Source organism: Tursiops truncatus, chromosome 14 (genome assembly GCF_011762595.2).
Source record: "Tursiops truncatus isolate mTurTru1 chromosome 14, mTurTru1.mat.Y, whole genome shotgun sequence".
Classification (NCBI taxonomy): domain Eukaryota; kingdom Metazoa; phylum Chordata; class Mammalia; order Artiodactyla; family Delphinidae; genus Tursiops; species Tursiops truncatus.
The window spans coordinates 88,285,266-88,310,023 of record NC_047047.1 but is presented as its reverse complement, the minus strand read 5'-3'; the positions used below and the strand labels follow the sequence as shown (position 1 = coordinate 88,310,023).

The 24,758-nt window shown below is 47.9% G+C and overlaps 2 protein-coding genes across 7 annotated transcripts; one reads left to right on the top strand and one right to left on the bottom strand.

The window, feature by feature from the left end:
* Window positions 1-70: 70 nt before the first annotated feature.
* On the top strand, window positions 71-12,648 carry ACP1 (acid phosphatase 1). 4 transcript variants are annotated; one of them, XM_004327927.4, is made up of 6 exons: window positions 71-203; window positions 3,413-3,486; window positions 3,735-3,848; window positions 10,088-10,149; window positions 12,110-12,215; window positions 12,374-12,648. In XM_004327927.4, the coding sequence occupies exons 1-6, from the start codon at window positions 161-163 to the stop codon at window positions 12,449-12,451; spliced, it is 477 nt and encodes a 158-aa protein (XP_004327975.1). In that variant the 5' UTR covers window positions 71-160; the 3' UTR covers window positions 12,452-12,648. The 4 variants fall into 4 exon arrangements, 3 of the variants coding, with proteins under 3 accessions (XP_004327975.1, XP_004327974.1, XP_033693960.1); XM_004327926.4 differs by lacking the exon at window positions 3,735-3,848 and adding an exon at window positions 3,574-3,687; XR_002177962.3 differs by lacking the exon at window positions 12,374-12,648 and having other exon boundaries at window positions 3,574-3,848; window positions 12,110-12,162.
* Window positions 12,649-14,752: 2,104 nt separating this feature from the next.
* On the bottom strand, window positions 14,753-23,727 carry ALKAL2 (ALK and LTK ligand 2). Of its 3 annotated transcripts, XM_073791633.1 has the most exons (6): window positions 23,400-23,727; window positions 22,383-22,693; window positions 20,979-21,032; window positions 20,813-20,893; window positions 18,059-18,124; window positions 14,753-15,510 (listed from the first exon to the last, which is right to left on the bottom strand). In XM_073791633.1, exons 2-5 carry the CDS (start codon window positions 22,639-22,641, stop codon window positions 18,060-18,062), a joined length of 459 nt encoding a protein of 152 aa, XP_073647734.1. In that variant the 5' UTR covers window positions 22,642-22,693; window positions 23,400-23,727; the 3' UTR covers window positions 14,753-15,510; window position 18,059. The 3 variants fall into 3 exon arrangements, with proteins under 3 accessions (XP_073647734.1, XP_004327977.2, XP_073647733.1); XM_004327929.4 differs by lacking the exon at window positions 23,400-23,727 and having other exon boundaries at window positions 22,383-23,202; XM_073791632.1 differs by lacking the exons at window positions 20,813-20,893; window positions 20,979-21,032; window positions 23,400-23,727 and having other exon boundaries at window positions 22,383-23,202.
* Window positions 23,728-24,758: the final 1,031 nt, after the last annotated feature.

Below are 24,758 nucleotides of genomic sequence, written 5' to 3'. Positions count from 1 at the left end.
CTCGGCGCCACCTCCCGCGGGAGGCTCTGGGGCCAGACTGCGCAAGCGCGAGACTGCACTCTCGCTCCGGGTGGGGCCGGGGCAGGACTACGCGGGCGCGCATGCGCCGCGCCAGAAACGTGCCTACGTGATTAGTGGGCGCCTCTCTGAGCGCGGGAAGATGGCCGAACAGGCGACCAAGTCAGTGCTGTTCGTGTGTCTGGGTGAGACAGCGCTGATCTAGCCCCACTTTGACTTTCCTGGAGGGCTGGGAAGGGCTTCGTGCGCTCTGGGCTGCGCCGCTGGGCTGCGCCGCTGGACCGCGCCGCTGGACCAGGAACGGTGATGCGGAGGAGGCCGGAGAGGGGAGACCCGAGGGTGGCATGGGTCGGCGCCGTTGCCTGGGCAGCTCTGCAGGCGGGGTGTCCTTGACGTGCCCGGTTCTCTCTCCAAGCGGGGTCTCCTGTTCAGTCCTGTCTCCGAGTCGGATCCCCTGTCACCTGCCGAAGCCCTCTCTGCAAGCCTGGACCTCTAGCTTCTGTACAGTCCTTTCTCCAAGCCCGGTTCCCGTCTCACCTGCAGCACCTGTACTCCAAGCCAGGGTTCCTGGCATTGCACTTGCCTAGAATCCCTTTTTCCCCTTCATCAGACAGACTCGAGGCCACTGGGCTGATCTGTCCTTTAAGGGCCTCCTGATGCGCCGAAACCCATGACAACACTGGTTTGCTGGCATGTTGCCTCGGCCCATGCTCACAAATGGATCTGACCTAAAGGCAGGGGAAGGGCAAAGGTTTAGGATTTCTTGGTTGTAAAAGCCAAACCAGAGAGATCTGATTCCCTAGGTCGCTGTGTAACAGCCCCATGTGCCAATATTCCTCTACATGAAAATGAAGGTATTTTTTATTTTTAATTCTTCAGGTAACTTCCAGCTCAGAATTATTTTCATTTTTAGGACTTCAACAGTGAGCCTCCCTTACTTAAAATAGAGTTCACTTTCCCTTTAGCTTTCAGGATTTTTCCTTTGATAGGGCACCTCAGTGCTTCCACCCCATCGCCTTAATTCCCCAGAGAGGACGGCCTATATGGTCAATAGTCCAGTGACTTAAAACCTTCTGATGAGTCTGCATTTCCTGCATTTCCTTCCACTCCTCTTTAGGTGCACCCTTAAAGAAGGCCACAGAAGTGTGCTCAGCGTTTCCCACTTTACCCCGTTTACCGTTTCCTACCCACACACCCTGGGGACTCCCTGTTCCCCAGGACTTCAGATGCTCAGTGTGCCTTCCGTTGTGTGCTTCTTTCTGGGAACCCATTTTGCATTTTGCCTGGAAAGCCTTTCTAAAAGGGCAGACCCAAGTATTCCCTTCTTTACTTTTTCCAGATCGTCTAGGTAGAGGTAGTTGTTCCCATGACCCTTTATAGACACCTTTCCTCACACAGATTTTATTATAATTAACTTGATAGCCTCCTGAGATTATAGCTAGATTTAGCCCTCTTGAAGGCAATAACTGTGGCTTATTTTTCTTTGTATTTCCAGCTTTAGGACAAAATATGATGCATACTAGGTATTTGCAGAATTGAATTTCTATGAGGGGAAAAGTAAAAGGCCTCCTTGTTTCACTTTGACAGTAGGCATCATTTGAGTTTTAAGCTCTCCACTGAAGGCTGACTGAGAAGGGGTGAGGGCCACAGGAGGGAGACCCACAATTCAGAGAGTTTGTGTGTTGAACCAGAGCTTTGCCGGTGGAGGGGGTGAGACATGGAGTTCTGGGGTATTTGAGGTTGCTGTTTGCCATTTCACTTGGTAGCCTGTATGCAGGACAGTAACAACAGTACACTTCTGAAACATAAAAGTTTTATTCCTTCAAAGTGTTTATTTGGACCTGTTTCAGACTGAAGTGCAGGGAAGTGTCAGATGTATACCATCGGTAAGGGTAATAGCAGAAAAGAACGGAACTTCTTATTTTGGCAAGATTATTAAGTGTTTAATGTTTTAAAGGTCTAAAGAATGTGTGCTGTTAATTGTGTCCCAGCCAGCAAACTGGGAGATGAGAGAGAGCATAGTGGTGTCAGGTTACCTTTTTCCTACAATTAACCAGTATTTAAATACTCTTCATCCTTTAAAGACCAGCCCTAATTGTTCTTTTTTTCTCATAAGAAACTTTCTTATTCTTTATGCTTTTTAGAATCTTTTCCCGTGCTCCTGTAGTATATTGCTTGTCTATCAGCATTTGTTTTCTTGTTTTTATTATAGCTAATTCCGTATCTCCCATAAATACATTGCTTAGCATGTGGTAGAAATATTTTGAGGGAAGATTTTCTGTCTTTTATCTTTCTTCCCCTGTGTAGTAAGGAATTTGACCCCATTTAATGAGAGGTCTTGCCTCTGTCCTGGCTGCTGGGAGGTAACCTTCAAACCCCTTGGAATTCCCTTGGAGTGATAGGAGTGTTTTGTGATTCAGGGATGACCCTACACAGCTTATGCTGAGGAGGTAACTCGGGTGGAGGCTGCGAGCCACACGTGGCAGGGGAAGGGGCTGGACATTGAGTTCAACCACAGGCCAGTAATTCAATCAGTTGGGCTTATTTATGAAACCCCAATAAATCCTTGGCACTGGAGCTCTGGGAGGCGTCCTGGATTGGCAGTACTCTGAGTACTGTCACACATGGGTGACGGGAATGTGACACGTCCCCAAGGACCAGAAAGTTTCCGATTTGGAACTTTCCAGAATCTTTGCTGTGCTCTCTGACGTTGGCTGGTTCTGCTTTGTATCTTTTTGTGATAATAAAACTATAATCATAAGTATAGCATTTTCCTGAATTCTGCAGTCCTTCTGGAGAAATATTGAACCTGTAAGGTTCAGCTGGTTTGAAGTGAGGGTGAACTGGGGATCTGTGAACTTGCAGCTGCTGTAAGTTCTGGGCAGACTGGACAGCCTGGAGGACCATCCCTACCCCAGCTGGCTGACTTTTGGGTCCACAGCACTCAAGCAAGGGCTCCCTCCGCACAGGTCCTGCGGTAGAAGTCTGTGTGGAACTACTCTTAGGCCCAAATACATTTGCTTGTATATTTTATGAAACAATAGTCATCTTTATTATGTGCAGTATACTTGAAAATGCATATTTTAAACTCTATTCTGTTGTATTTCATTTTAAAATAGGCTGGTTGCGACCCACTTTGTTGATTTCACGACTCGCTTCTGGGTCAGTGGTAGCAAACCTGAAAAACGATGATTTTGGTCATGACTGTTCTGATTTCGGATGTCTTTGTCATTTGTACTTTGAGTACTTGGACAGTTGGTGTGAAATCATTGAGCAGGGTTGGGTCAGCTGTTCCCCCAGGTTCTGCCACGTGCTGGCAGGACGGTCACCTCAGAGAAGAGTACCTTGCTTCCCTCACATCACATGCTCACTCTGCCCCCTCCTTTTTTTTAAGGTAACATCTGTCGATCACCCATCGCAGAAGCAGTTTTCAGGAAACTTGTAACTGATCAAAACATTTCAGATACTGTAAGTACTGTTCACAACCTTAAAGAGGACAACCTGAATGGCTTTGGGGCAGAAAATTGTGAAAAAAATTCTTTTTTTCTCCTGCAGTGGAGGATAGACAGTGCAGCAACGTCCACGTATGAACTAGGAAACCCTCCTGATTATCGAGGGCAGGCTTGCATGAAGAAGCATGGTGTCCCCATGAGTCACGTTGCCCGGCAGGTACCGTACTTGACCTTGAAGGTGCACTTGTGTGTTTTGTGTTGCAGTGGGTCATTGACAGTGGCGCTGTTTCTGACTGGAACGTGGGCCGGTCGCCAGATCCGAGAGCTGTGAGCTGCCTGAGAAATCATGGCATTAACACAGTCCATAAAGCAAGACAGGTAGAAGAGACCTCGTTTAATTTCTAATACGTTGATCCCGTAACCTGAGCGGTTGTGAGAGGCTTAACCAGACTTATGTATAATGAGTGTGTTTATTTGAGTCTCTTTATTTAGGGTCGGCCTGACCAGCCACAATACACCCATTCTGGTTCCACAGTTCTGAAAGGTTTGCATGGTCTTGGAATTGACTTGTTAAAATGCATGGTCGAGAGAGCCCTGGCTAAGAGCTGGCAGACCTGAGCTGGCATCGCCCTTTTTTCTGTGCGTGAGGTCTTTAAACTTTTAAGCCCTGGTGACTTAGTCTGCTTCCATTACTAGGTCGTTGTTAGAATAAATTTCGGTTGTAAATACAGAAACATATTGCCAACTGTGGAGTGCCTTAGAAGTACCGGATAGCGCTGATATTATTATGGGTGCATAGCCCGCACACCAGCAGTAGTACTTCTGGGTTTTGGTTCTGGAATGCGGCCCAGCAGAACGTCCTGCGAGGAGGTTGGTGTGCCTTATCTGCTCTGCAGGGTGGAAGCCGCCAGCTGGATGTGCTCTTGCACTTTTGAGATATGGCCAGCGTAATGGAGGCTGCATTTTAAATTGTAACTCATTTAAATAGCCACTTGGTCTGGTGGGCACGTTATTGGGCTACAGGGTTCTAGACTCCCGTGGAAGCCCGGAAGGGGGGTTCTGAGGTTTTCCTGGCAGCATTCGTGGTGAGACGTCGGGGTCCGTAGGCGGCCCGTCCAGTCCCTCCCAGTCTAGGAGCTGCTGTGGGTGCTCGTGCCGGCACCTTCTGTAACCACGGGGACCAGCTGCTACAGAAACACGCTTCGTTTCTGACTAGCGCGTTGTTCTAAATCCAAATCAATTGGATTCTTTAAGAACCTCGCTAAAATCTGCTGACTTCCGTTTGTGTCCGTCCTGACAACATGTAGGCTCTGTAGGCCAAGGAGGGCCATGGCTCAGTGTCACGTGAGCGTTTGAGGCCTTCAGAGTGAGAAGCCCGATATTGTGAAAATCAGTTGTCAGACACATTGCATGTTTGTAAGTGTGGATGGCAGCGTGAGAACTATAATTTAGGATTAGTGCTCGGATCAGAACTTTTTGTAAGACTGGATAAAGATTCCTTAGTCGTTGTTATACTAAATTTTGTCTCTATTTAAAACTTTGCAGATTGCTTTGCCATGTAACATCGTATTTTAAATTTTGGTCGTTCTCAAATTTTATCAATTACGGAAAGGAGTGGTTGGTAAACACATTTTGCAGGTCAGGAAACAGTTCTGGAGAGAAAATAAATGACTTATTGAAGGTTATGCAGCTGCAAAGTGGTAGGACTTGGATTTAATTACAGGTTTATTTGTTGAGGTGTGAGCCAGAAAATTCACAAAACAAAATGACTATAGACACACTTTTAATATGTTAATAATGCCTCAGAAATTAGTAATGCACACATTATTTTTGACTTAGATAACTGAGATCTGTGAACTAGTTTCTGGCTACATCAGTTGACTCTGCATGTTAACAATTTACTATTTAAATTAACTATTTTAAGGACCCTTTCTTAAGTGGAATTTTCATTGGAGATGGAACATTTTTTATGTCATTTGCCCATGCTAGTCTCTTCAGGGTTGTGCATACCTTGCCAGTTTCTATTTCGTTTTTCAAATAATGTAGATTTATTTTGAGTAGACCTTCAGAATTATGAGCAATCATACTTCCATGTTTTCTGCTTTTAAGATCAGATTATTTTTCATACACTAAGTTTATAATAAAAGTGGGTACAAATGAAATATTTTAAATACACGTGCCTTAAAAAAACAAAGCTAGAAAGTCACTGCTTATGAAATTATTACCAGTTTTAGAAGTAGTACTTCCACATGACCTATTTTTTCTTTTGTTGCTTTTAAGAAGATTTTCTCAGCAATGATTTTTTTAAAAATGTGCAAGTCCTAGTAGGATATGTCAGTATCACGTCAGATCTTTGTTATTTTTTAGCATTTTCTAATGTTTACAGATTTCCTCTTTAGTGAGTGTCACAATTTGTATGAGAACTATTCTAATATTTCGATTAAACCTGGGTTTTATAGACAGAATACATTCAGGGTACTTTTTTCTTTTTAGCGCATGTAACCATTGCTCTGGAGTATGTGAACTCTCACATCCGGTTAGTTCTGTGGGGATGTTTACTTTATCATACATTCTTTCCCTTTCCAGTAAACTTTATGTGACATATGCACAGATGTCAGGGTGCTCAGTGCATCTTATGGCACGACCAGCTCTGCTCCCTCTACTCCAGAGGTCACCACTCAAAATGCCGCTACCTTTTCCGCTTTACGGCAGGGGAATCCTGTAGTGTGTATACTTCTGTCAGCTTTTCCTTTGTGAGATTCTCCGTATTGTTGCTCATAGCAAAGCTTAGTCATCCTCATTTGTGGACTCAGTATCATTTTACAGTTAGGCTACAGTTTATTATCAGTTCCACTCTTGATGAACACTCGGTTGTTTCTAGTTTGGGGCTGAGTCCACTGAATATTTTTGTATGTGTGCAGTTCTGTTGGGTTGGATGCACACCTGGCATCACACACTGTGTCAGGGTCGAGCAGCCCCATAAAACAAGTTGGCTAATGTTTCTTTTCTCTTCGGTTAAAAAACTTTTGTCAGACAATGATGGTATTTCTACCTTAACTGTTTGGAAGGATTCATCTAATGCATTGTCCTTTGGTTGCTTCCTGCAGTTGCTGTCGTTTTCTTCTGCTGTCTTGAGCTTTTCTTTGGTGTGTAGTTACCAGCAGTTTTATGTGGTCAGATTCACTTCCTGAATTTGTGTCTTGATGGTTTTCATCAGTGCTGGAAGATTCTGGGCTGTTATCTTTGTCTACTTTTCTTCCCCTCCTTCTTCTGAGATTCAGCCTAAATGTATTTTGAACATAAATTTCTTGTGCTTTTTCTACTTTCTCCATCCTTTTTTTCACTCTGTTTTTCAGTCTGAGATTTTCCTCCTGACCTGTTTTGTGATGTACAAATCTTTCTGTTTTCAAACAGTCCATAAGCCTCTATTTCTTGAATATTTAGTGTCTGTTACTTTATTTAATTCTTTAAGTTTTATTTGATCTTTTAAATTGACTCCAGCTCTCTGGTGAAATTCTACATCTTGCCCTATATTTTCGTGAACAGCTCCGATCACAGTTATTTTACACAAAGCCTGATACCTGGGTCATCTGTGAGTCTGCTTTTCTTTCTTTTCCTCTTTGTTGTATTGCTCGGCATGCTTGCTAGTTTGGATTAAATGCGGAGCATGATGTATAGACAACGTAGAAGCTTTGGGTGAAGGACCTTCGCCTCCAGGTGGCTCCGCTTTGGTGGGGCCGGGATTGGTTTGGAGCTGACTGGTTTCTGGGCCTGCCTCGCGGGGCTCGGGCTGTGCTGGACGGGCCCCTCTCCAGTGAACTTCCAGGAGCCCCCCTGCCGGGGAGGCGTTCAGCACACAGGGCTGTTCCTGTTTAGCAGCTTCTGAAGTAGTTCTTCCCTCCCCACTGAGTCTGCTGCGTGCGGCCTTCCACTTGTTCTCTTGGCTTCTTCCTCTGAACAGTTTAGGAACTTGGCAGATGCTCTGAGGAGGAGATGTGTGGTGTCTGCTTCACCTCCGGCATCTCCATCCGGTGAGGTTGCCCACTGGCCCTTTGGTGCTCCTGCCTTCCATCAGCGGCCTTCTGCCCAGGCTTCTCGTGACCTGGGAGGCCGGGTGGTTTGACCCACGCGATGCTGAGCACCCCTTTCATCCCCCATCGTGACGATCACGATGTCCTCAGACGTTGCTAACAGCCCCTCCTGTGAGAGTCTAAAGCACAGTCCCCAAAGTGGGTTCCAGGGACCCCTAGGCCCGTGAGGTCAAAATGTGTGAGTCAGGGATCCATTCAAAGGCTCAGACTAACCATAACCAGTGAGCTTGGACAGAGTAGGAAAAGTTTGCTCGTATGTTTTCATGTTCTGCATTGCAAATAACCTGTAAGAAACCACTGCTAATGAGCTTTGGTGTTGCATCAGAGAATATCCACAGTTACACAATGGCTGTGAAAATACTGCTTTTAAGCTGCGTGCTTGTGTGAGGCTGGGTTTGCATATTTCAGCAGATCAAACGCAGAAGCACAGAAGAGAACCGTCTGCCTCGAGTAAGCAGACATTAAAGAGATTTGCAAAAATGTAAAACAGTGCCACTCTCCTCCCTAAGTTTGAGTGTGGAAAATAGAGCTGTTTTTCATTTATAAAAATGTTATAATAACAGGTAATGAATTTTTATTATTTTTAAGTGAATAATAAGTGTTATAAAAATTTCACTTTTCATAGCTTTGGTGAATATTGGTACAGTAGATAAAACCCTAAGTAACAAGTTGTTTAGACGGAAGGCCTAAATAATTTTAAGAGTTAAAAATTTCTGCATCCAGGAAGTTTGAGATCTCTCTTCCGAGCTCTAGCCGGGGCCCAGGATCAGCAAGTCCTCTTGAGGGCGGGGGCAAGACGCCAGCTGCCCTTTGTGGCCGGTCAGCCCTCGCAGGTAGCCAGGCTTATCTGTAGCAGCAGAGGGCCCGCCAATTTGCATACCTGGTCCTGTGCACGCAGTTGGGATTTTGGCCTTTCTGAGCCTGGCTGTCATGGGAGCACGTTAATGATTGTGCAGAAGTGTTTAGTTTTGATGGGCGTTTTCTACTTTTTTTCTGGCAATAGGGTTGTTTTGCCACAAGCTATTTCATTTATAGCTGCAAGCGGAAATCCTTTACCATGCATTCTTTATAAGATGTTAATTATAGCTGTTCCTCTTCCACAGTCATTTTAACATCTAAACATCATGTAGCTCCATGTAGCTGTCAGTTACTAAGTCTTTCTTAGGATCTGCAATCGCAGTCATTCCAAAATTAAAAACAATGTTTAATATTTAATCTCAGGACATTTCTCAGACAACTAATTTGGGGAAATAACTTGTAATATTTGTGCTAATAGATTTTAAAATAAGCTAGTACCTTGGGAATGTTAGCAAAATTTGGTCCCAGTACTTTATTAATGTGCTACACTAAAAATTAATGCAAGTGCATACTAAGAGCCAAAATTTATTATTTTTAACAGAATAGTGAGTATATTTCTGGTTCTTCTGCAGCACTGATTATAGTAGAGTGTCACTACTCTGTTTAACCAGGTATTCAAAATCTTTGTAGTTTCATTGTGCCACTATATTTTAGAGGATTTTTTTAGTGATGAAGATGAGTATTGAAAGCATTCTTAGAAATTATTTCCATCCTTGATTACGGCATGTTTCCCTTCCTTCCTTCCCACCTGCCTACCATTTTTTTAATTGAAGTATAGTTAATTTACAATGCTGTGTTAGTTTCAGGTGTACAGCAGAGTGATTCAGTTATATATATATATATATATATATATATATATATATATATATATTCTTTTTCCGATTCTTTTCCCTTATAGGTTATTAAAATTGAATATAGTTGTTCCTTTCTTATTCTGTTATTACTTATACTAATAAAAATCATAAGAGAGTTTTTGTTTATATTTTAGTGAGCTCATGTTTATGAATTATGTCAGAAAACAGTGCACAGTTCGGGTGAGAATTAGTAACAGTGCTGAGTGGCGCTCTCTTCTGTGTCATGTCCAAGTTACGGATATTTAGTCAGAATAGAGAAGATCCAGAGATTCAGTTCCTCATGTGTTTCTTTCTTGTGAGCCTGACCACCCTCTACCTCAAATGTTGTCTTCCTCTCTGCCCTCTTCTCTGCTTTATTTTTCTGTGAGGCATTGTCACTCCTGAGAGCTGCCCACCCTGCGTAGGAGGGAAGCCCCACGAGGACAGCCGCCAGTGCTGCAGTTGCTCCATGTCACTGGGGCTGAGGATGAGTACTTCGGGAATGAAAAATAGGGCTCAGACACGGAACATTTCATTAAGTTAACTGAATTATACTTTGTTTCTAAGAAGTCGAAGATGAAGTATAAACTTTGCATCCACATATTATACTATTTATGATTATTCTAGGGAACTGTATAAAATAAAATTTATTTGCAATACAATTTGAGGAAATCAGGTTAACTGTTTAAAGTACCTTAATTGATTTATAACTTAATAAGTGAGTAGCAGATTCAAGTATAGCCTTTTTTTTTTTTTTTAAGGTTCTGTTTTGGATCCTCTAGGCTTGATTGGTCTAAACGTAAACATTATGTTTTCACTTCTCATTTACTTTTAGGTTACCAAAGAAGACTTTGCCACTTTTGATTATATACTATGTATGGATGAAAGCAACCTGAGGTAATCGTATTTTTAAAGGTTGTTTCTCTTCAACTCGGTCAGTAATAGGCTGGGCAGAGTGTTGTCCAAAACGACTTTTCTCGTGCCTTAAACTTGTAATATATAATGATGGTCACAACATGTGGAAGTGCTTATTTAGAATAGTAAGAAATCCAGGGAATAATTTAGAATTGAAGTCTCATAGATCTGTTTACACTTAGACACACCCTTTGGTAAGGAAAAGTCTGATATATAAGGTGATGCTTTGTTTTGCAGGAGAGTGAGTTTGTTATTGCTGTAATGAATCATGGCCAGCATGGTGTTGTATTGTGTTTCTCATCTTATTCCCCCTTACAGCTGCCTCACAGCAACCCCCAAAAAAAGACTAACAAAAAAGAAGACGTTTTAGTTCATTTAAATTGTTGATTGCCTTAATCAATTTAAAAAACAAAAACTGTCAGATTAAGGTATTAGGTAAAAATGGCTAAGACTGGTGCGTATCACGCCAAAGCCCTTCCTCTGAAGGTTTGCACTGTTGCTCCGTCTCATCAGAGAGGAATTCGAGGCACAGAGAGGTTACGTTACCTGCCCAAGGTCACAGATTCAGTGGTGGGTGTGTTGGAATTTTAGCCTAGGCTCTGTGAGGCATGAGTCACACTCACCACCGTGCCCTATCGCCTCACTTGTGCGTTTGACCTCAGGGGACATGGATCTGGGCAACAAGGAGCTTGGTGTGGCATTTCTTCAGCCAGGCACTGGTAACCAATGATGAGAGCGTTTTCCTGGGCCTCTCCTCCTGAAGTCTGAGGTGGGCTTACATGTATTATGGGCTTCATGTATTCAAATTAAACCTAACGAACAATATGATACCATGTGACCATGCAAAGGTAAATGAATGCGATGTATTTTACAAATATAGAGGCAGACTCGGGCTAAGTGACCAAAGGGAATGTATGAGCGGACCATGCACCGGTTGCAAGACGGGCACCGTGCTGCCTGTCACACAGTAGGTCTTGCTGAGTGAGATGCCTCAGCAGTGCGCCTGCAGGGCCCTTGGCGTCTGCCCTCACCGAAAGGACAGAGACGAGCCCGCGGTGTGAGCGCAGGACCACACTGCCTTGCTTCCCTGCTAACCCGTAAATGTTGCGTGTGTTTGATTAACAGAAACTCTTTCCTTTAGTCACTGTTGTAGGGTGGACAGGTACGGATGCAACAGGCTTACCTAGGTTTTCATTAATCACGAACTGCGTTAAAATACATAGATTTTCTATTTTTGTTTTTCACTTGTTAGTTTTGTTTTGTCCACATTTTTCTCAGTTACAGAATAGCTCATCAGTATCATCAACAGTGTCTTGTTAGAGAACTCTGTGTGGCACCCTGTCTACTAATGAAATGTCCAGACGTGGTTGGCACTTGGTGGTGCAGCCCGAGCCACCCCTGCTCCCACCTGCCCTTCACGTTTCAGCCTCGGTGGCTTCCTGGGGAGGGTCTGTGCTCTGAGGCCTCGCGGGTTTCCCGTTAGACTCTGTTGTCCCCCATAGAGATTTGGTAACCAAATGCAGGAACAGTCCACACGAAGCTCAGTGAGAAAGCTGAGGTGGGAGATGGGCGCGTGGAGTGGGTGCAAGGACCGCCGTCAGGACACCTTAGCGTGGAACCTCCCGCCCTCTGGGACTTGGTTCTCATGGCGTTTTGCGTTCCACTCTGTCACCTTGTCAGGAGAATGCTGATTATTGTCTGGCTCAAAGCTGTACGTTTCGTGTAAATCCCCTGCTGTTGCGAGCTCCCTTGCCTGAGACACAGAGCCCCAGACTGCAGCCCCAGGGAGGGCCGTGCAGAGCTGCCGAGTGTTTGATTTCCTCTTTAAATCAGGTCACTTTTGCTGGATTTTGATACAGGTGCTTCATAAAACCCTAGCAGACGTCCCAGTTTAACTTGAAACCATAGATCAGAAAACTGAGTTCATGTTTCAATTTTACAGAGATTTGAATAGGAAAAGTAATCAAGTTAAAAACTGCAGAGCGAGAATTGAACTACTTGGGAGCTACGATCCACAGAAAAAGCTCATCATTGAAGACCCTTATTATGTAAGTATGGTTCTCACTTCCATCCTGCGGTTCACGGGTAGGGATAACGTAAACACCAGCCTGTCTGTGTGCCCTCACGTTGGGAGTCGGAGGCAGACTCCTGAAGGGCCTTTTCCTTACGCAGGCTTCGTTACTCTTCCTTTTCCCTGTCTTTTCAGGGTAATGAAGCTGACTTTGAGACCGTCTACCAGCAGTGTGTGCGGTGCTGCAGAGCCTTCCTGGAGAAGGTTCGCTGACCCGGGTCCAGCCCTGCTGCGGCCCAGGCTCGTTCCCACAGGCCCGCATTCTCAGTCAGGTGTCACAGTGTCGCCATTCCCTAGCCAAGGCCACAGCCCTTTTCTCAGTTGACTCACTGTTTCTTACCTTAAAAATAATTGTAGATGGAAACCAGTTGTTGCGTTTGGTGGACGAATAAATAAAAAATTTTGATTCAGCCAGTTTATGGGGTAAGTGTTCTTAGACTAGTTGAACCTCCCACTTTGCCCCAGTTACAAAAATAGTGGAACAAAGAAAATCGCAGAGCAGCAAAATAGAACACAATGAAGTAAAGCATCACTGTAAGGCTCGGCAGCATCTGAGCCATCGGCACTTCCAGGAACCTGCACTACCTCTTCCCTCTGTGTGGACGGGGCCCCTGCCCTGCACTCCCTCTTGATGCCAGGGCCTGGTGTCCAGTGATGTTGGCGAGAAGTGTTCACACACAGGCACAGTGCACACTTGTGCATTGACAGGACAGGAAGGAGGAAGATTTGCGTGACTCGTCTTCAGCACCTTCACTCCTTAGTTTGTGTCTGTCTCGTTGATTTCATAAGGAAGTCACCTTATGTGTTCCTGTTTGAACCACTTTGCCTCTGGAAATGTAATTATGTCCGGGAAGAAGGACACTTGTGTGCTGGTTTACCTTAGGGTCAGTGTGGGGACCACGTCTGCTTTACATGCATGTGATTAACCTGAATGTCAAATATAGATCAGCTTAGGTGGGAAAAAATAAGTGGGAAAAAAGTCCTTTTATGTTGGAATGCTTAAATATTGATATGTTAAGTATTCTTTTATCAGTGCTTAGTTTACAGGCAAATATAGGTAATTTCTGTGCACTTGGAGATAACTGATCTAAAATTCATATGAATATATGTCAGAAAAGATTGTTTTCAAATAAACTGGGGAAATTACAAAATTACAGCTAAGTACAAGTCTGGTGTCTGCCTGTTTTTCTACTGACAGGTGGGGAAGAATCAGAAAGCATTGCCTCCACTGTCCCTTTTGGATGATGTGTGATGTGTGCCTGTCTGCCCCGTGCCGGGCAGCACCCTAAGCAGCGTAAGTGCCTAAGTAAGCACGTTGCTTCCACTCAAGTAATCTGTTCATGGGAGAAGCTGGCAGCCCTGCAGCCACAGCAGCCTTGCCTGCGCCCCATCCTTAGTGGAGTGTGGGTTCTCCTTGGGGCCAGCACCCCAAGGCAGACCCCTGTGGATGGCTAGATGAGGGACAGCTTTTCTTCTCTCGGTCTTCACCCCAGTTCATCGTTGATGAGCCGAAGTCCCGGGAGGACTCTGGGTCACAGATCGGTCTGAGTGACGGTCGCTCAGAAGCAGGGAGAGTTCAGAGGAACGGCTTCTGGTCCTCAGTATCACAGGGGCCTCAGACGGGGGACCTTCAGTCCTGAGCTTAGTCGGGCCTGAGGGATGAGCAAGGTGTCTTTCCCACCAGGCCACCGGGGGCGGCAGACTCAGGGACACCGGGGAGGCAGCGGCAAGAAGGCTGGCCAGGCGTGTGTGTGGTGGCCTGCGGGATCGCTCCATGAGGGCTTATCCTGAAACGTGGGAGGATTGAGAATTTGACAATGGTAGCTTTAAAAAGTAAAGAATTGAGGGAAAAAGTCGACCTGCAACTAGGAAACAGGAAAGTAAAGCACTTCAAAAATTACACCCTAGTGCCCTAATCGTTCAGTAATTGCTTGATACTCTCAAAGTAAGGAAATTTCTTACTCTTTTCTGTTCCTTTATGTTGATGAATAAATCTCTCTAGTTTGTTTTCTTTAACATTTACACACATGTCTTAAACACAGACCCTCAGACAAATCCTAGGGTTCCTAATTGACTGTCCTTAGGCTGTATCCAGACTAGGGCTCATGTGAACAGGAAACCTCGTTGCTGAATTCACTTGTCTGAAAAATTAGATCCAGTCAGATTTGTTCAAAATATATCTACCTGTAAAAATCTGGAGCTTTTTGGAAGTCTTAAGGTCCCTCTTAGTTGAGCGTTTCCATTACAAGGTCACACAGGAAATACGGAGTTTAGTGTTTCCATTACAAAGTCATACAGGAAATACGGATGCAACCTTATTTGAAATATTCGCTACCAAATCACGTACGTTAAGAAATATGTCGCCAGTATATAGTGCCACTCTCTTTAAAAAATGCTAATGTCCCTTACAAGAATTCGTAGCTTTCTCGTTTTATTTATTTATGCCTTTTATATTCTGTGATATCCTGCCAGTATTTCAATCTTTCAAAAGATTTGTAAAGCATGAATTCCCAATGATGAACTTGTTCAGGAGTAAAGAGTCACTTTGAAGACTTCATTATAACAAACACTTCATTTATTACTTGCGTTTTATTTACAGTATCTCCATATTGCACAGTGTCTAGATGCTATTTTACACTTATTATACAAAGGACAAATGAAATTAGCCTGAGCACGCACACAGGTTTACACTCCAGTGTCTCCACAACTGAAGTTCTTTTCTGTCTCTTTTTATTTATTTATATTTTTTAAATTTTTCATGCAATTCCAAATGATACTCTGGGCATTTAATTGTAAAAGTAATAAAATATTAAATAATACCATATGCTATATGAAAATATAGTTTTAGATTCTGCTGATTCTGCTTATGCTTCTCAAGAAGTCTTTGCGACGTCGCCTAACCAGGAAAAGGAGCTCTCTCTCTGCCGTTTCACAGCGCGGCGCATCAAGCGTGGGGCGCCTGCTGTCTAAAGTGACCACGACCTCTCTGCCGTCTCACAGCGCGGCGCATCAAGCGTGGAGCACTCTCCTGCTGTCTAAAGTGCCCACGACCGGTGGCAAGCATTACTGTCGGGCACACCCATTGACTGACTCTGTGCCCACAGACGGTGTCAACATACAAAACTCAAGGTAAAGGAATTACGGGAGAGGCTGTCTGCAAAAATAAATCTCTGTTCATGGGGCGTGTCCAGAAGGCAGTGGGCTCTGCCCTGCTGGTCTCCAAGGCACTTCTCACGGTCCCAGGCCGCTGCTCGTCCGCGGCGCTCTGCTCGCTGCGAAACAAACACGTTTGGGTTCAGAGAATGATTCACAGTTGCTTATTGATTCTGGAAGACCTATACATTCAATTACGTGTAACATAATGTGTGCATAGATGTGAGGAATTGCAGTCTGCATGTTTCCCTGTGTGCCAAAATGTGTGTCTATTTTATTCTGGAAAGTAACTCAGTGCTCACGGGCCTGCTGCGCTAAAGGGATGGAAATCATCACAAACGAAGAGACATGCTTGCTAGGGTCTGAAGAACAGTGCTCAGTGTTGATGCGTCTGCCGCCAAGTCCTCGGTAGTTCAGTCCACGCTGATGTGGGGTGATCCTGGGTTGCTCAGAATAGGCTTCATTTTGTAGAGCGAGCTGGATACTTCTTACTCAAAACTCCGCTTCTCTGAAAGTATTCCAGGGCTCAGGCTTGTAACTTACTGGAGCGCCAAGTCCAGGTAGTGAGGGGTGTGTTTGGGAGGCTCTCCTGCTGTGTGGGAGGATGGCTGCGAAGCTACAGCTTCGCTTTGGCTCGAGGAGATCAGGTCATGAGTTTCAGCAAGAAGGAGCAAAGGGCTCGGGCTCTGCTCTGAGACCACAGTGTGGAGGGTCCCTGTGCTCGGACCCCTCTAAAGACCCACTTCTTTCAGACTGAGCCTTTAAGAAGTTGAGGCTCTGGTCTGGAGTAGGAAGAGGAGTCTTACCCTGCAGCTTTGTCGTGACATCTTCATGTGTTAGGACGGCGGAAGAAACGTATGTGGACGCAGCTTACGCCACTTAAGGAAAACCTGCTGCTAACGCAGGATGTGTGCTCTGCCCTCCGGGACGTCAGGGTACACAGAAACCCTTGACTGTCTGCGTCGTCACCAGCCAGTTAAGACTTTGCTACTGCAGTTTAGAACTTCTGGAGTTGGAAGAAATTAATCTTTTTTTAAATGTTACAAAATTATTTTAGCAGAAGTATCTGTATTTTAAACTACCCACTTCTTGACCAAAGTGAACATGGTTACCGACGGCGGTGACCAGTGCGATGTGGGTCTCCGTGTTGTGTTGGGAAAGCCCTGGTGTGCCCGTCCTGAGACGGTGCAGAGGTAGGTCCACGCTCGGGTGCAGTTCCACGGAAGCGTAGGCTCCTGGGTACCATTACTCTCGACTTTTCGCTCCGGGGAGCTGTCTCTGCAGGAGAGCAGTCTTTGGGGAACCGCTGTGGGGAAGCAGGCGGTTAGCTCGCAGGCACAGAGACAGGAAGCCTGTGGCCTGAGCGGTTCTTCGGTGGATGTGGACGCTGGGCATCTGGTCTCCCCACTTGTGAGTAGATGGCGGTGGTTTTCCAAGGATGTGCCTGGTTCATCTTTGGAAATAGTGATGCTTTAACTATAAAGAAATGCTTAATGAAAACAGCATTCTCATCTCCCCAGGCAGGTACTTTGGGAGACTTACAAGAATCCATTCATTGCTTTAAAAATAAGAAGTTTTCTGTTTGCCATGTGGGCAGTGGAAGAGAAACTGGACAGCATTCAGATGAGAAGTGAAGGTGGAGGAATTTCTCAGCTTTGGCATTAAAAACTGTGCTTTCACATCCCCCACATAGAAAGTGTTATACAAGTTTCAGTGAGCTTGGGGAAAATGTGGGATGATACCCTCCACTAACCACTTGTTTCACTGAACCCCCATTTGCTAGTGGGACTTCTGATGGGAAGAAGCAGCGCTAAGGACGCAGCTCAGGGCAGCACCCACTGCCCGGCTGACCCCGAGCATCTGTGCAGACGTTGTTCAGCGCAGCCTTCGCCACGGTGAGCACCCCTCCTCCACTCACAGGAGGCGAAGGGACAGCCATCTGACTGCAAGGTAGACCCAGCATCTGGCTGTGCCTGGCACACAAGACACACAGCTAGTGTCCAGTTGTGAAGTTACAGTTTGTGGCTGAAATCGATGGCATTTGTCTCAGGAAAATAAAACCTTTCAGCCCATCCCTTGACTCTTGCTGACAGTTAGTGTTATGTGTTACATGTCAGCCCTCAAGAGGCCAAGGTAAAAAGTTTAGCTCGTAAACTCAATGTGTGTTTATATTTTTACCATCAGAGGCTTTTAAAAAATAACTTTGATAGAAACATTTGAAGAGGATACCTATTCTTAGCTGTTCTTTTTAAGTGTATTGGTATAATGACAGAATTCAATGCAAACATTTGCCAGATATGTCGCTAAAATTCGCATGGGTATGGTTAGTCATATACTCATTTATGAATGTTTGAATGAAAGCCTAGAAGTGGGTGGGCAGATACACACCATGTCACACGCTGAAGTCAGTAGCCAGTGGGCTGTGTGCAGGTTAATGTGAGCTCGGCCAGCGTGTCCTCCTGCGACCAGGTCTCAGTGGCTGCCTGGGGTGCTGTGTGTTTACTGCTGACCAGTACCTAGAGCTATTTTGAGTGTTCTGTCAGCCTTACTCAGAGTAAGGCTACTTTACCCAAAGAATGACTGTCTCTAAACTCCCATGAATTTTTCATGTCCCACATGCATCCAGTCTTTGGTGTGTGGGCCACAGCGACTGGGCTGTCAGCTTACCTTATCCCTCCATGCACATCGGACTGACAGCCAGCCGAGTAAGAAGCCGGGCGCATCTCTTATAGTCTACAAGGGAAATAAATCACAGACCCTCGTCAGCTACCTCAACAACTTAAATGAATTGCATTCACTTTAAACAAGCATAGCAACTGCTAAAGCCATTCATTCCTTTAAATATTCTGAATTCCTTGGAAACAATACATAGACTGTCATCTGCAATCATGGCTCGAAGTTGTTGATTTAATAATTTATGGTGCCTCGGGCCTTTAGCATCACGTGACAGAAGTTAAATGACGTAACTGGGAGGCTGTGGGAAGTGGGGATGCAGAGTCTCCCACGCGGCTGCTCTCTGCCTGTTTTCTCCTCGCAGTAGCTGCTGGGCTCATTAAAACAGCTTTCGTTTTGCTTCCTAGAGTACAGTTGGTCTTCCCGCGCCCTGTGTTACTTAACTTTTAGGTCACGTGCGGGCCGAGTCCCCTCTTGAGTTAATCATAACACAAAGCCTTCTGCACAGAAATTCTAAAGACAGTGGGTCAACAGCCAAGTACCAGAGCAAAAAACCTGGCTGGACAATGGAGGGAAGCAAGAGCTGATTTCTGAGCGCAGGCTGGTTTTCCTAGGTATCTCGTATGGTTTCCTGTTTCAGTAGTCTCATAGGTGCTGCCTCAGAGGACACAGCAATCACGCCCGTAAAGGGATTCCTCAATACGAAGTTCACTTCTCAAGAGTCACAAAATCCTACTTAAAGATGGAAGAATTCAGACTCGTAGCTGAAATTCTGAGTGAATGAGTAAATTGACAGCAGTAAACGCGCACAGCATGTCTGTTAGGCGAGCACCTAGGCCTTCCAAAAACACACCCGCTAAACATCTAGAGGACATGATAGTTGGGGCTCAAAGGAAACAATTATGTGGCAGCTGGGGGCTTTTCTGCTCTTCAGATGTGCCGTGTTTTCAGGATGTGCTTTTCCTAGAGACCACACGTGGAGGCGGCGGACTGCAGGAGCTCAAAGGAGATACTGGCATTTGCCACACACCCTGAGATCCTGAGGGCGACCACCACCCCGCTGGGCCACATGTTCTCCACCCTGATGTCCACCAGGGGTCCCTTAAGGTGCAGACTTTGCTCAGCAGGTGTGGTGGACTCACAAGTCCTGCTCTTCCCGAGAGCTCACCCCAGGACCACACCTTGAGTGAGAAGGTCTGTGGTTCCTTCTGTCTAACCGGCCAGGATTCTGGGAACTGTCGTATGCAGCCTTGAGCAGCACAGAAGTGGCCAGGTTGGCTCTGCAGCTCTTTATGGGCTGAGAGAGGTGGGACCCACACAAGCAGCCACTTGTCCAGGGCACAGATCTGCTTCCAGGCCCAGGGGCATTTCTGACCGGGCCTGGTCCCACCGCCTCACCTTATGGGTGACTAGGAGCTTGGTGGCGGCCCGCTCAGCAAAGGAGGCAGCAATGTGGGTGGCGCCTGCGATGGGGCACACGCAGCCTAAGTGCCTTGTCTGTGTCCTTGTCCGTGAATGAAAGGATTCAAGCAATGACCCTAAGGGTCACTTTCAAATTTAGAATCTGATCCTATTATTGTAAAAAAAGACTTAATATAAAAATATATACACATTGAAACAAAATGAGAAGGTTCTCTGACCCCTAGAAGCAGGCTAGTAATTCTCCAACAGAAGGTGATTCCATTTCAGAGGAAGGAAAGAGGGAGGTGAGGTGTCCCAGGTCCACATGGCCTGGATGAGAGGGTGAGCCTGGAGCTTCCGGGACACGGGTGCCGCCCATTGACTCGTGCCGCTGTCCCCGTGGTAGCCTTGAGCGGGACCACGTCAGCTCCCTCCTGAAGGCGCTCCCTGTCTGCCTGCCATGTTTGGGGACGTGCGAGACAGGAGCTCCATAAAGGGGTGCAGCTGCCTGCACACAGCAGCTTCCCCTTCGTGGACAGGGGCTTACTGTTTTGAGCAGGACGGGCAGGTCTGGTCTGCTGCCCCTTCGGACAGTCCTGAAGGCAGCTCCTAGGAGACCTGGCTTATGTGTACAACTGCCCTCCTGTGAGCCTTAAATGGAAGGCAAGTTGTGGTCCCTACACACACAGAAAAGTTGGTGTAGGGCTCTAGCAGATGTCCCTCTAGCTAATAAGTTACTTGTCATCATTGTATGTTTTGTGAAGAGCACAAGAAAGCACTTTTGGGGGAATGAGTGCACTTGTTGTGGATGAACCAGGAAGTTACAGCTGAGAGCCAGACAGAAAAGGGCACCTGCGTTTCTGAATTAGTGAGGAAGCCAAGTAGAAGAGCAGGAGTTTGAAGTACCAGTAAAATTCCTGGGTGATGGGGTTACAATTACTGGTGGAAACAGAAAGTCTCTGGCCAGGGCAGTGGGGATGGCCCAGGGCCAACCATAGTTACCTTACACCCTGCAGTAGTCATTTTAGCAACTCATTTGAAACATTTGTTCCACTGTCAGAGTTGAGTGGATACAAGGACAGGCATCAGACCAGAATTCGAGAGCGTGCATGGAGGAGTCCAGCCCCTTCCAAGAGCCGATTCATTCCAATGACTGTGAACCACGTTCCGTTTGGCACTAGCTGCTGCTGCCTGCGGTTATCTTAAGTGGTGTACTCACCCCAGCCCCGGACTGTATAGTCAACAGGGAGTATAGTATTAGCAAACCTGGGTTACAGAAGGGAGGGGCCTGAAGCCTCGTCTACACTGTACCGGCATTTCTAAAGCGAGTTGGATGCGGTCACTTACAGGTGGGGATGGTGCAGTCTCGGGTGTTGTGGTAAAGTCTGTGGAAGTGTTTGCTGCACTTTGGGCTGAAATAAAGAGGACCTGGAACGTGGAAGAAGAAACAGATTGTGAGGGCTGCGGGATGCCAGGAGCTGGGGAGCGGCGAAGTAATGCGTGGAAAGCCTACCTGTCAGATGTTTCAGAAACTTGTCTTTCATCCTTAGATCTCGAGGAACAATTTCTGTTTGAGGGAAAGTAAGTTAATTATTAAATTGCCTGAAAGGAGCATGTTTTCATGTGATCCGAAGTGAATGTTTAAAGTTACTGGAAATTCTGCCCTGAACACAGCAGCCCCGTGATGGCAGTACGTGACGATGTGAAGACGGGTGATAGGGCACATTTTCCTCAAATCATATTAACTGCTCTCCGAGCTCCGGTCTTAATGCCCAGTCTCCACACTAGGATAGAGGCAGGGACTGTAAAGTTATAGGCAAAGAAAGGTGTGTGTGTGGTGTGTATGTGACAGTTATCTTCCAGTGAATAAATCACTCGTAGACAGTTTCATCTTGAAGAGCTTGGGAATCAAATTCAACAACCTCTCAAAGTTCTAGGAAGAAAACCTGATCTCATACTTCAAACAAAAAATTTGCTATAGGTATGTATTCTTCTAGGTATATATTTAGAAAAAGGGTTAGTTGCTGTCAAAACCACTTGTTATGAAGGCTGGTGTGAATGCATGGAAACAGACATTAACCTGGTTGGATGAGATAAAGGTACAATTCCCAGGGAAAGACTGACTGTACCGGCACAGCGCCTAGTTAGCGTTGGTAACTAACCTGACTGACGTTCTTTCTGATTTCAGCCTTGTTTTTGCTTTTTTTTTTTACAGTCGTCTGGATTCATTTTCACTCACCTGTTCTGCACTAGTAATGCGATGGCACGTGGTCACACCACCACCAATTCTCCTCATCTGAAGAGGGAACATTTCCATAAGAGTCTTACTTGCAAGGTTTAGACAGCTCCTAAATGTCAGTCTTCATTGACAACTAGCTTTAGTCGGTCTATATCAAACTGACCTTATCATATTTGGCCTAATTGTGTCATGAAAGCATTAAGAGCTTTCATGCTTCCCTTGGTAATTTCCCAAGGGGCAGCCACTCTGGGAGGCTCTGCCGTGGGGGGGGGCGGGGAATGGGAATTTCTGTCTCAGTCGAAACTGCTTTGCTGAAAACGTTTCCATTTCCAAAATAACAGATGACAGTTCTATGCTGAAATTACTGACCTAGGTAACAACTCACATGTCTTAGAAGCGGATGAGGGATAGTTACGTTATCTGCCAGGCATCATTCATGGAATTCCTATTTCCTTCTCTAAAAAACATATTTCCCAGTTTTTTTAACAGTCAAAATGTATTTATATTTTAAAAATACGTATGTGTTCTCAAAGACAATTCTATTTCCAAGCAAGTACTAGTTCTTCTAGCGTCTCCTGAGACAGGACAGGCGGACCCGCCGTCAACACCGCACACACCCGAGAGGCCTTGGGAAGCGGTCCACTCCGTCTACACAGCCACGCGGGCGGGGACACTCACCCACTCTCTGCTCCTCCGCGTAAGCCCCGTAGTCCGAGACCTCCCTGCGGCCCAGGGTGTAGTCCTGCCGGCCCGAGAGCTGCAGCCTCTTGGACTCCCCCGAGTGGTACTTCCTGAGCTCCTGGACGATCTCCACGATGAGTTGCAGCAGCGTCTGCCTGTCCGCGGCCTCCCGGGTCTCCGCGATCCCCCGGCCGGGCCCCGCCGCCCCCAGCACGAGCAGCAGCCCCAGGAGGAGAGGACGCCCGGGTCCGCGCATCCTGCGCTCGGCCAGGCTGGGCGGATCCGACGCGCTCCCGGAGCTCGGCTCGCTGCAGGGACAGGGGTGCGGGGAGACCCGGACAGCCAGTCGGCGGGGGGAGCGGGAAGGGCGGGAGAGGCCACTCCCCTCGGTCCGCGCGCCCCGGCCCTGCGGACCCAGAGGACGCCCGCCAACCCAGTGGATGGACGCCCCGCGCCGTCCCGGGCCTGGAGGGCGGGCGGGGGCCCGGCGGCGGGAGGCTGGGCCGCGGTCTCCACGAGGACTCGCCCTCCCCGAGGTCCCACGCGCTGATGCTGAGAGCAAGCCTTGGGTGCGCCCGCCCTCCGCGCGCGGGCGACACGGGCCCTGGCCGCCTTGCGCCCGCGTCCCGCCCCCGCCGCCGGCCTCCGAACTTTCCTGGAAATGGCGCATCGCCGGCGCCCCGCGGCTCAACGCGTCGCCACAACTTTCTGTCCCCTTTAGACGCCGAGCGGGGCGGCGGCGGCCGCTCGCAGGGTCGGGCCCACACCCATCTCCCTCGGGGAGCGGCCGCGCTCAAGTTTCCAGCAGCGCCTTTGTGTGGCGGTCGCCCCCTCCTCCCGCTGTCCCCGATCCCCCCCCACCCCCCACGAGGAGCTCCCGCGCCGGGACCCTCGCCCCGGCCGCCTGCTGGGCCAGGTTCTGGAAAACCCTTGGCCCCCGGTGACGGGGCCCGGCCCACACCTGCCCGGCGCCGCCCGCGGGGCCACCTGCGCGCAGGAGCCCGGCCGGGTTACCTGTCCCCGCGCCCCGGAGCCGCGGGCGTCCTCTGGCGTCTGTCCCGGCGTCTGTCCGCGCGCCCCAGAGCCGCGCGCCCCGCTCGCTACTCCATGCCCGGCGGCGCCCGGGCCGGCGGAGCGCACTGGACGCGCGGGGAAGGGGACGCGGTGCCTCGGCAGCTCCGAGCTGGGAACCCGCGCTTGCCTGGGGTGCGCGCCGGCAGAGTCCGGCCTCGGACCTCGGGGCGCCTCTTATCCCCGCGGCCGCCGACGTCAGGAGGGTCCCCGAGGGCCCGGCGCGGGGCTTTAATTAGAAGCCGCTGAAGTGTTCGTATCCCCGCGCGGATCTTCGTCAGACACCCCCCCCCCCCCCGCCAACAACTCCTCCCATGTCTCCGTATCCCGTCTGTCTCCCCTCTCCCCACCCCCTCCAGCTCCCCCTCCGCGTCTCCCCCGTCTCCTCCCCCAGCTCCCCCACTTCCCCCCTCCCGCATCCCCCCCACCTCCCCCATTTCCTCTCTGCTCCAGCTCTACCGCCCTGTCGGTCTCCCTCCCCTCTCCCCTCCCCCCTCCCCCATTTCCCCTCTCCTGCCTCTTCCCCCTTCATCCCATCTCTCTCCTCCTCCCCTTTGTCCCTCCCCTTCACCCCCCGCTTCTCTCCTTCAGTCTATTTCCCTCCGTTCCTGTCACTTGTGACAGGATGAGAAGAAACGCCTTTACCAGGAACTCGGATCTGTTTTTGTCTAAATGTAGATCTTGGGCTATTAAAAAAGGAGCTGCCTGACTGCCTCGGCATTTAATAAGTCAACTGGAGTCTGTGCGTTTTGGGGGGAATCTGCCGGCGAGGTTGGGGACCACTCTGGGGCCGAGGTCCGCTTTGCCCGAGGCCGGTCCTAGGCGGGCAGCCCGGAGGGCAGGGGCTGGGTTAGGGCTGGGCACCTCGGGGCACAGCTGCCGGGCAGGACACCGGCAGCACCCCTCCCCCGCCACCACCCCCCCAGCCCCCGGACCCACGCACGAGGACAGCGCTCTGGACCGTCAGCGCCCACCCGCTCCCGGGTTCTCTCGCTCCCTTTCCCCGGAAACGCCCGCGGGAGCGCTCCCGGGTCACCTCCCTCCAGGCCCGACTCTTTCAGAAAGTTTTGGTTCTTTGGATTTAGGCAGGCACATTTGTGAGAGTTCAACAATTTATCTCCTTTAATTTTTTTTTTTTTCTTGTAAAATGTATTATCAATCAATTGCGCACTTTCCCATTTTATTGGCGCTTTCTGGGCAGGAGCTGGACATCCTCCAAGTCGGCGATCTGACTGTGAAAGGTGTTCTCAGTTCAATACCCGAAAGGGAGCGTGGGGACCAGAATTAAAAGCCTCAGCCATT

Excerpts from the sequence above, each read along its gene's own strand:
- ACP1 (XM_004327927.4), top strand. The coding sequence starts at position 161 with ATGGCCGAACAGGCGACCAAGTCAGTGCTGTTCGTGTGTCTGG. Across the intron at positions 204-3,412 it reads AGTGCTGTTCGTGTGTCTGG|GTAACATCTGTCGATCACCC; the intron begins GTGAGACAGCGC and ends CTTTTTTTTAAG. Across the intron at positions 3,849-10,087 it reads CAGTCCATAAAGCAAGACAG|GTTACCAAAGAAGACTTTGC; the intron begins GTAGAAGAGACC and ends ATTTACTTTTAG.
- ALKAL2 (XM_004327929.4), bottom strand. The coding sequence starts at position 23,055 with ATGCGCCATTTCCAGGAAAGTTCGGAGGCCGGCGGCGGGGGCGGGACG. Across the intron at positions 20,894-20,978 it reads GTTTCTGAAACATCTGACAG|GTCCTCTTTATTTCAGCCCA; the intron begins GTAGGCTTTCCA and ends TCCACGTTCCAG. Across the intron at positions 18,125-20,812 it reads AGACTGCACCATCCCCACCT|ACTATAAGAGATGCGCCCGG; the intron begins GTAAGTGACCGC and ends TTTCCCTTGTAG.